The sequence below is a fragment of the Monopterus albus genome, unplaced genomic scaffold, assembly GCF_001952655.1.
Source record: "Monopterus albus unplaced genomic scaffold, M_albus_1.0 scaffold171.1, whole genome shotgun sequence".
Classification (NCBI taxonomy): domain Eukaryota; kingdom Metazoa; phylum Chordata; class Actinopteri; order Synbranchiformes; family Synbranchidae; genus Monopterus; species Monopterus albus.
This window is the reverse complement of record NW_018128051.1, coordinates 1,033,341-1,044,434: the sequence shown is the minus strand read 5'-3', so window position 1 is coordinate 1,044,434 and position 11,094 is coordinate 1,033,341. Positions and strand designations below refer to the sequence as shown.

At 44.2% G+C, this 11,094-nt stretch overlaps 2 protein-coding genes across 2 annotated transcripts in view; one reads left to right on the top strand and one right to left on the bottom strand.

Moving 5' to 3' along the window:
* The window catches only part of ubald1a (UBA-like domain containing 1a), a 23,398-nt gene extending 17,886 nt beyond the window's left edge, over positions 1 to 5,512 (bottom strand). Inside the window, exons 1-2 of the mRNA XM_020615916.1 lie at positions 4,990 to 5,512; positions 4,303 to 4,362 (exon numbers count right to left, since the gene is read on the bottom strand). Coding sequence (XP_020471572.1) covers positions 4,303 to 4,362; positions 4,990 to 5,097 — 168 coding nt within the window. The 5' untranslated portion in view covers positions 5,098 to 5,512. The remainder of the gene's footprint in view (positions 1 to 4,302; positions 4,363 to 4,989) is intronic.
* A 2,873-nt stretch (positions 5,513 to 8,385) lies between these two features.
* On the top strand, positions 8,386 to 11,090 carry foxj1b (forkhead box J1b; the record flags this gene model as incomplete). Its single annotated transcript, XM_020615928.1, has 3 exons — positions 8,386 to 8,754; positions 8,974 to 9,586; positions 10,257 to 11,090. Coding segments are annotated over exons 1-3 (1,671 nt in total), but the record flags the coding sequence as incomplete, so codon positions are not given.
* Between the last annotated feature and the right edge of the window lie 4 nt (positions 11,091 to 11,094).

Sequence of the window (11,094 nt, the reverse complement as noted above, 5' to 3'; positions counted from 1 at the left end):
GATGCTGTTGCTGATCACGCAGAGCGCCTGTTTCTTTTTTAGAGAATACAGAACTTAGTATTTATTTTTTGACGTGAGGTGTGTGTGTATATATATATATATTTTTTTTTTAAACATGATTCTTTTAAACTTACTGGTCGCCTCGCAGTTTACTTTCTCGAGTGTTTGAGGGGAGGGGGGAGGGTGGGGGCGGGACAAAGCTTCTGATTGGATAACCTTTCACCTAGAACTGTCAAATCGAGTTTGATGAAAGCCGGTATCTATACTGTGTGTTTTGTAGTTACCAGAAACAGACATGCGCGCGCGCGCACACACACACACACACACACACACCAAACCCTCCTTCCTTCTCCTGGTGGGTGTTCATAGTGCCAGGAAACAGCCCTTAAAACAACCTCACACCCTCTTTATCACTGCCCAAAACTCTACGTCACTGTACACAAACAGTTGGAGGTGAAGACTGCCCTTTATAAAAATTCCAGTTCCATTCATCTTGTGCGTGATGCCAGTGACAAACGGCAATTACAGGACAATAAAAAAGCTGATCGTCCAACCGTGGAGCGCTCTATTTATGACTCTTTGGGTTGTAATATGTGGCCTGGCTGCACTGTGCTCTGCAGCAGGAAGAAACAGTAAAAGTTCTTTGAATTGGTATAGTTGAAAATGACTTACAGGTTACATTTAGGTAATATAATTATTTATAATAAAAAAAGCGAAGAAAGGACAGAACCAGGCCAATATTCTTTACAGTGTAAAAGGACTTTTAAAGAACAGTGTTTCTTTGTTTTTACTGCAAGAGCATACCAGAGTGAGAACAAGAGGCAGACGTTAAGTGATTGTGTAGATATGATTCAAAGGGGAAGGAGGAATGTGAAATATTTTGAGGCAGATTATTTTTACTACCCTGGCCTACTAAATAGAGCACACTTTTCAAAGTCCTGATGTTACTGCCGAGCTCTCCTTACTGCTACTATTAGCCAGAACAGTGGGCGACACTCATCTGCATCAGGCTTTGGGGCTTAGTTTGTTTCCCACCTTAGTCACATGATGTGATCACATGTTCCCAGACAGCAGTGGAACTCATCCAACTGAACAAACTTCCTCCTCTGTGGTCACATGAGGATTTGTTCACTTTATTGTGGCCGTGTGTGCCCCTCGCTGTGTCACAGAAATCATGGAAACACAGATATTAGTGTGCACAAACAGTGAGACATCACTGCTGTTCCTTCATAGAGATGCAGTACTTGAATTCAGACAGCTGTTACCCTGTCCAGACTGGACCACTCAAAAACCACAATAACTGAAAAAAATTCTCTCCCAAAGTTGCTCATCATGTCCACAAGAAACTATGTAGTTTTAAGGAAATATTTCTCCTACACACAAGAAATCATTTTAGTTTTGTCTACAAACAAGTAATTTTCTGTTTATTATTATTCTTCTGCAACGAAGTGACAATGTATATGTGGAAGAGCAGCTTTGCAGGTGGCATTCTGACTGTGTAAAGAGATATACAGATCAAAGTATCAGAAACAGCCTAGCTCAGACTTTACAAAGGCAGTGCCTTAAAAAGAGCTTGGGACACCCAATATGTATGAAAAAAAACAGGGGCATGCGAATATATACATAATATTTGACTAGCATCGAACAGTCAGCTACAACAGAAATACAGTAAAACTATAACATTTAGCAAAGTGTGAGTGAACCTGCTGACATGCTGTTCTTTAGGAGGTAGCTGCTTCATGTTAAAACAAGAGGATGAAGACAGGACATGATCATAAAATTACTATCAGGAAATAAATGGGAAATGCAATTCCAGCACCTGATGTTTTGTGTCTGTAAACTGTGAAAGCCCGGGTTAGAGAGGAGGACAGCAAGAGGAGTGAGAATGTATAAACTCAAGAAAGAGACAGTGCACTGTGTTTTTAGTTATACCCGCCCCTTTTTGCTGTGAAAAGGTCTATTTTGGTGCATCTTGTAGGAATGTGGTGTGGTTGCGGTGTTTGCATGGTCTGGGTGTGCGTGGAGGAGAAAACTGGGCGTAGACGAAGAAGCGCTGCCCAAATCATAGAGCAGGTAGGACTGAGCTTAGGGCCTGGCTGTCCATCATGAAACTCACATGTGCGTTTTGATGACTTCATTCAAAAACACAGAGATAAATGGACAATTTGTTTAAGGCAATGCTCACGTGGCTTTTGCTGAAACACACTTAGTGTACGTCTACACATGTAAGAAAAAGCAGTCATGTGCGCATATCTGTGAAGATGCATGTCTGTGAAGAGACTGCAGCTCTTTTACATCATGCACTCCCATGAGACTGTGATTGTTAAATTACTAAATCCTCCACCATTTATGGCATTGTGCAAGACTGTATTAGGGAGTGGACTGACTAACATCACTATTTGATCCATGGTATAAACCTCTGTCATACAACACACAGATAAACAAAATTAGACTTGACATAGCTTACTAGCTGAATGCTAACCATCTTCCTGCTACAAATCCAAACCAGACAGGCTTTGTTTAGAGATGAAATGTATTTTAACAATAGCACTTTAGTTAGCAGTTAGTTTATGGGTGCCAGCATCCATAAACTAACTGACCTACATGATGTCCTAACCCGCTATGTTGCCAAGAACTGCATGTCTACAGGCTATCTGTTGGGGCAGCTGGGGTTAGTGTGAGGCTCCTAGCCAAAACAGCAATCTCAAGGATGAGTTCAGTTTGTGTTGTTACACAAAACACTGTTGCAACAGCATGTATAACAGAACTGTAACTTAATGTTGTTCATGTTTACTTAAAACTGAAGAGAGGAATAGAGCATGACGGAGAGAGAAAGGGAGTTAAGAGCGAGAGCAAAGTGGATTAGATTTGTATACCAATGAACACTGTGGCCTGATAAACTGCAGGAAGGTTGGACATGCTGCCCTGCCATAGTACTGGTGTTACTCACACACACAAACACCCACTCTGTGCACACACAAAATATGAATGCATGCATGTAAAGCACACAAACACAGAGACACGCGCTGTCGTGTGCAAAAAAAGGGAACGTGAACTTGCGATTATGCAACAACATGTCTATAACAAGACCACAAACGCATAAAGGTGCTCCGCATTCTGACTTTCATTATCCAGTGTCTGCAACAATCAAGCTCAGCTCTGTTTGGCACACAGAACTGGACAGCTTTTCACACTTTGTTTGCTCTCTGAATTAAAGTGAGACATTTCATGAACTAAACAGAGAAGTGACATGCTCTTAATTACTGATCTGATGATAAAAAAGACCTGCCTTGTTTTATCTTAAGGCTATGGCAAAAATCTTTCAGTTCAGTGGAAGCCATTTCCATACTGACTGGTGACTACTACTGCACTACTCAGAGAATATACATAAACAATGCAATAAAAATGAAATCCTCTTAACACAGTCTCTTGCTTTTGTCTTCAAATGCAAAGCTAAAACATTTAGCAGTTTGATTGCTCTTCTGCATAAACAGTAATCCAAACACAAACACAGAGGCAGCTTTGAGAAAGAGCTCAAATAAATGATTAACAATTTCCTCCAAAATCCCCTCACATCCATAAGGGCAGCTGTTGCTGTATGCTGCCATGCATGCAGCTGCAAACAACGGCTTGTGGGCTGCTGCTAAAAGCCCAAATACTGCTAGTGTTTCATAATCTTCAACCCCAGCGCATATGTGTGCAGATCATCCTGCAGCCCTAATGCCTTCCAGTTTACTGTGCTCCAATTTGCCCACCCCTAAATGGTCTCCAATGTGTGTCGTGTCAGGGGCACAACCCAATAACCCCAGCAGTGCAAAACAGAGGAATTACCCGCAGTAACTGCAACAGCATGAGAGTATTTGTGAGAGTCAGCCGTCTTCTTCCTGGAAAAAGATATTTTTTTCTCTCTTACCTAGAAACTGAGGGGGCCTTCCTTCCCTTATGCACCCTAGTTAATACAATGAAAAAATAAGGGATTTCATATATTTACATTTATCATCCTCACTCCCTCACTGTGTGTACATAAACACACAGCCTCGCTGTGGCTGCTGAGCTGCATGCCTGCCTGTGTGTTTATTTCTGGAAGCTCACAACATGGCCGACATGTGCTTTGTTATTGTTAGTACAACATCGACCCTCTCAGCCTATAAGGGCTGTTTATCAGCCCCATCCCACCCAAAACAACATAGTAGCTTTAAAGACACACTAGCTTGAAATCAGATTTGTTACATTTTCAGAAACAGGTAAACACATTGTATAAAAATACATTATAATGAACCCCCTCCTCCTCCTCGCACTCACCATTTGATGATGATGGCCATATGGAATATTTGTTTCTTGAAAAAAGGCACTGAGGGCAGTCTACACAAAAACACACAAGAGATGAATGACATTTTGTGGAATTTTCTATATGACACACAGGGACATTAAACATAACTAAAGGCAACATATTATTTCTGTAGCGGTGTAAATAAAACAAACAATGCAAGGAGCTTGCGGCAACGACAAATGAAATGTAGTTAAATCTATATCGGGGCCACCGCAGACTAAACGATATTGTACCGGACTACTCCTTTGTAGGCGAGTCGATAGAACACGGTCATCTTCATTGCGTAACAGTACTCTCTGGCCTCGCCTGTTCACCACTGTCATGTGTTGGATTATAGCATTAATCTAGAATAGATGGGTATGTTGGGTGTACGCGTACCCCAACTGCGTTGCTGTGTACTGCCTTCAGGTTCAGTCTGGCTAAAGCGCAGAAACGTGTACTTCAGCCAAAGTTCTGGTCTGGAAGTGGACAGACTGAGGTCACTTAAAACGGACAGAGAGCCAACACAAACGCTTTGTTTTGTGTTGAATTACTAGAGAGGCAGACGGGCAGGCTCCAGTCAAAGCTAACGGTCTGGCGGACATAAACATTAGCCGAGTGGCTAACGTAACCCTGCCGACTCTAAAGTTAAAGCCTTGTCATTCACTTTTTCCTTTTACCTCAAACTGCCAATGTGCCGCTTGCAAAAGCTGCTTCGCCTGGTCTGCCGCACAACCCGCCGTCAGGACGAACTGGTTAATCATGACTTGATGTTTGAGTTCATCCATTTTCGACGAAGCCCGTGTCCTACTCGCGGCGAATGGCTCTGAAGCACAATTTCGACCGTTTTCCTATCTTTCTTCACTCGAGCTGTATTCCGTTTCTCTGCCTCAGTCGTCCACCATTACAGCCGGTTCAGAAAACACAAATATTTACTGTAGGAGCGGTAGTGCTGGGAACATTAAGTGACTGACAGAGAGACTCAGCCAATCGAAGGAGAGCGTGGCCGGTGGGGTTTGTGTGCTGCAAGCAGAGGGTCTTGGATCCGCGTGTCTTTAGTCGACTGGTGACAGTACATTTTGATTCTTAAAGAGACATTAATAGAAAATAGTTCATCCCAGTAAGCGTATTTTAAATTATGGTATATACTTGTCAAATTAAATAACCGCAAGATCGGTAAACCCCCACTCGAGGAGTTTCAGAAAGGGTTTGTTTGGACTACAACTCCCGTGAGCCCTCGCTTTGTTTGTAAAGCTCCAGAAGGCCGACTTTTGTGAATGACGGTCGCTCTCGTCCAATTCCCAGGCGCGCTGTGTTACTATCTTGCCAAATATGGTAAACAAATCCACCATCGCCAATTACATCGCTCGGAGTTAGCCTAGGGTGAGCCGACAGTCGGCGTGTACATTCAGAGGTATAGTGGCTGCTGCGTTTATTTCATAAAACCACTTCTGTGTGTATGTGTGATTCCCTTCAGTGCTGCAGTTTACATGCACACAGCAGTGCGGACTGCGGTGGTACTGTAGCCTTTTCGGACCCCCGTTTGTGCTTTGTTGTAACGATACATGGCCATTTCCATTTGAGCTTGCTCAAGGACGCTACAGCAGATCAGATGTTGGGTGTCAAAGGATTTAAACCAGGTTAAATAAGAGAATATATTGTGCCTTTAGATCCCATCTTAATCCAGATGGCTATAAGGGTGGCTATATTAATGACTTAGTTACCCTGTGACCATAAATTGCTGAAATTAATGAGCATATTATAATGAATCCTCAAACAAAATAGTGCCATTTATCCTGTTTAATGCCATGTGGTGTGATAAAAAGCTGACAATGCAGCCATTTGGGTTGCTTAAACAAAAATAGCCTGTATGTAAGACAATGATTAGACTAGCCTGTGTCATTCTTGAACTACACCATGCTGGTTTATTATATATGGGAATACTTGTAGCCTACTATTAAAGTCAAAAACAACAAATCCCCTGCTTTTCAAATAGCCTCCTCAAATGGGTGTATTAGTGTCCGTAAAGGAGATACCTTACAGAGTAGCAGTTTAAGAGCTGAGTTGTGTGTAAAGCGAACCCTCTCATAACCAACACACCACTCAGATTTGTGGGAAACTGTAAACATTCTTTTATCAATGGCATGCTTGTAGCAGCTGCACATGGTGATGGGGAAAAGATTGGAAACAGAGACGCCTGCTGGTAGAAGAAAGGCCTGGAACGATTAAAAGTATTTACTGTTAAAGCAGTGAAGCTGAGGTCACTGGCATCCATGGTAATGAAATCATATTTTCACATTATACCAAAATGTGGAGTTTTCCCCAGTATATATCGACACCCATCTGATGTACTGTAGACATACTGTATGTGTGCTTATTTCTTGCTGAAGGACAGTGGGAAGCCTGGCAACAATAAGAACAGCTGTTCAAACATTTACTCGTCTCACCAGTAAACCTTCTGTCAAGAACATGAACAAACCTGGACACGTTTTAAACATCAAGCCTCTTTGATTGGATGCAACAGCTGGCCACATCCTGGTTCTTGAAGTGCTAGAGCATAGACTTTGCAACTCATCCATCCTCTGTGCCCTTCAATGACTGCCAGCCCTTGTCAGCCTCTGCACTGCAAATCTTAAACCTCAGTAGATGTGCTGACAAAATCTCTTTGAGGAGGAAGAGAAATGGCCTACGGAACGCTGCATGCAAATATCCTCAGAATTTAGCAGCAAGAACCTCCACTGGTTTTTACCCCAATCACCAGGATTTGCTTATTGGGGTGCTGCGGCCAGGGCAGGGCCTATTGTAAAAGGTGGCACTTGGGGAAGGGTCCAAAATATATGAAGTTGTAACACAACATACCAGATGCTTTTCTTCTTCAACCAGATTCTAATGACAGTATATCAGGAATGAGAAGAAAAGGTTTTGTGTTCATCACATATTTTATCAGAAGCATGGCTAGTGTCTAATTAAGGTGATACAATACAATTCGGTTGTGAAAAGTTTCATTCAAACTTTACATACCCACACTCTTCCATATTTATGAATACTAGATGCATGTACCCCAGGGCCACACAGGATATTGCAGTAAGATTTAGTTGCAGTGCACCTTTGCCTAATCTATGCCATTTGCAGTGAAAACATACACAGTGCATCCCTTATATGAAAAGCAGAATAAACAATAAAATGAACACAAGCTTACAGTTAACATGGAGCCTTAAAGAATCCTATGACATGCCTAAGTGTGTCCCAACAGACGACGATCGGTGCTTTCCTCTGTATGTCTGACCTTCAGGGCTTCCATAGCCCTACTGCCTCATATTCCAACATGTCACTGTCTTAAACTGTTTGGCCGTGTGTATTTGTAATGCAGCATTAATCCACTGGGTGGCAGTGTTTTCCAATGATTCACACTGGCACAGTTATGTAGTTATACGCACACAGCTAACAACTAACACGGACTGCTATTTGTTTCATGTGGTGTATTAACCGCATCCACCAAACTCTATCATGAACCACTTAACTTCCTCTATTTTACTATAGGTGGCTTATAGTTGAAATGTCTATGTTATGCTATTTCCTTATGTACATATTTTAAAATATTAAATACACTTTTGAAAAAGGTTTATCTTGAAATCCACTGAAAGTATATTTACAGTTTGATTAACTATAACTCATAACCATATAAATTCGTTGTGCAATATTCAAAAATTCAATTAATTAATATTTTCCTTTTCACGTTTGAACAGAAACCATACCATCCAATGTAAAAAGGCATGGTAAATCCAGGCTTTTCAGTTAAAGTGGACTGCTTTCCTTGCAGGTGAAAAAGTGCTCTACAAGCGGGACCTGTGGCGCGTCTCTTACTGCGCTAGCGGGTATGCTGTGACGCGCGCAACAGAGGTCACATTTCAGAGATTAACGGTAGAGAGAGGAGAAACTGGGTCTCCCTGCCCCAAGGACTGCTCATTTGGGCTCCCAACCTTTAGTGCGTGTGAATGTGTGAGCGTTTAGATAGACAGACAGGCCACAGAGAGAGAGAGAGAGAGAGACTTAAATTGAAACCTGGACAGGCAAGGATAGCCAGCCAATCAGGAAGCCTCCCCAGGCCTTTAAAGGGATGGTGGGCAGTCTCTCGGGCTTTATGAGCGACTTATTTTACAACCTCCACACATTCTCAAGTCTAGACCTCCCACAGACACTCAAACCAAGCAGAGCATTTGGATGACTAACTGCCCGGTTCGCATGAGTGAACATGGATCTGGCCTGAGAGGCGTATTTCTTCTCTTTCCTCCTTATGAGTTGCTGCTAGGAGGCTCCTCGCCCTCCCCCCGCCGCACTTGTTGCGCAGAGACTGCATGCACCGCTGAGTCCTTGGAGAGGAGAGGCAGGGACGAACTGCAACAGGTGCACATTGAGCATCTCCTTCAAAAAAAGCTGCACAGTAGGTAAGGTAGGGAAATTACGCATCATTTGGAAATGTATAGGTCGAATGTAGTGCGTATTGTTAAGCAGTCCTCCATCCGTGGAGATTTATTTCGCACCTGTGTGGGAGATGATTTACATTTTTAAAATTAACTTTAGTCTCTTCTTGTAGGCGAGACTGCTTTTTTTTCTTTGACCTCAAGATACTTTAAATGCTGATTTGATCCTTTGGTCGTCTTCAGCCCTCATCGTGCTCGCCAAACCAGGATGCCGGTTCTGACAAGCCCTGACATCGCAAACAAGTTTAAGGAGAAATGGCTGGCGGTTCACCCGGAGGATCAGGTCCCCGCGTCCGACTCTCTCCCCCTTGACGACAGTCTCACCAGCCTCCATTGGCTCCAGAATTTCTCCATCCTTAGTGCGGACCCGGAACGACCCAACGGCGCTGGACCGGGCTGCCCTACTTCTCAGCAGCACCTCCTTCTCAAGCGGCTCGGATTCCCCAGGGGAGGTACAGACTCTCCGTCCAGCCCACCGGCCGGGGATACCGCCGCCACCGGCATGCCTCTGTACCTCGGGAGCCCAGTTACCTCCGGCAGTGACACCACCATGGCACCGCGGTTCGCCAGTTGTGCAAATCCCACATCCGGCTACCCACAGATCCCAATTCAGGCCAGTCCGCCGGTGGAGGTCGACTATAAAACCAACCCTAAAGTAAAGCCGCCCTACTCCTACGCTTCTCTCATCTGCATGGCCATGCAGGCCAGCAAGCAGCCCAAAGTGACTCTGTCCACCATCTATAACTGGATAACAGAGAATTTCTGCTACTACAGACACGCGGAGCCCAGCTGGCAGGTAACCGAGACCGGATAACTCTCATTCTATTATTGATGAGTCAGATAAATGGTGAGGTGAGGGAGGGAAGGGTGAGCAATTGACTCCTGTGTCACCACTAGACACTACATCTTTAGAATATAGGACATCAGACAAGGCCTTGTTTTTGTCAGGAGAAAACAAGATATTTTAAGATATGTGAACATCTGAAAACCTTCAAGTCCTTCCGCCCTCTGTCCCCAAGATCTGTGCCTTTGATGATTTCCACAAGTGCTTTTTAATGAAAGAGTCTCAGAAATGTTCATCTTCCAGGAGAGTGCTCATACAGGGTTTTTGTTTGAGGGAAATGGAGATGTGGAGGAGAGAGCACTCTAGTGTTTTGTGTGTGTGTGTGTGTGTGTGTGTTAATGAGGGCTCCTGAGAGAGATGGCAGCTAAGTACAGCTGATCATGTTTGAAATGCACAGAGCTGCCTGTTACTAGAAAGCCTCATTAGGAACATTTGCTTTCCTATACAAACAACAACAATACACTCCTCTTCCCCCTCCTCCATCTCTAATTCTTTCTTCCTGTCTCTGTGACAGACAAACTGGCATTTTCAGTCTTTGCATGACTAACTCAAGTTTGCTTAAAGCTAATGGGATAATGTTAAATATTCCTTTTGTGTGTATGTGTGTGTGTCCTTGTCACAGAACTCTATTCGTCACAACCTGTCCCTCAACAAGTGTTTCAAGAAGGTCCCCAGACAGAAAGATGAGCCAGGGAAGGGAGGCTTCTGGCAGATTGATCCTCAGTATGCTGACATGTTTGTTAATGGCATCTTCAAGCGCAGGAGGATGTCTGCCAACCACTACAACAGCAGCAGCAGCAGCAGCAGCGGTGGCACTCACAGACAGAACAAACTACTTCAGGGTTACCATAGCGCTCAAAATGGCTGCCCTTACCAAGGGGTGGGTAGCAAACGGAAGCACCTGCCTTCTAAAAACAACAATAAGGTGATGAGGGGGGCTGAGTCCCCTCTTTTAGCAACAGAAGCCCACAAAGCAGACATCCTAAAGGGGGACTTTGACCTGGCCTCTGTGTTCGATGATGTTCTCAGTGGGAACTGTAGCACCTTTGAGGATTTGGACATCAACACAGCGCTGAGCTCCCTTGGCTGTGAGATGGACGTTTCCATGCAGGGGAGGCAGCACTCGGCAGGGCTGGGGAGGTGGTGCGGAGGAGTGGACCTCATGGGTCAGAGCCAACACCTGAACCACCACCAGTCCTTTGGTTTCATGGATTTGAGCACTGCTTCAGTGGAGTGCACGGTCAATATGGGAGAGCTCCATGTGCTGCAGCAGCAGCAGCTGGACCAGGATCAGCTGCTCCAGAGCCACCACCACCTGCAGCAGTTTGATGAGCCCTCCACACTGTTCACTGAGCGTTCAGAGGAGGTGGTGCTGCAGCCCTGGGAGGAGATCAAAGAAGAGGCGCAGGCGATTCCTCTGACTCTAGATCAGGGCTTCGGCTTGTGCGAGGGCTTTTTCA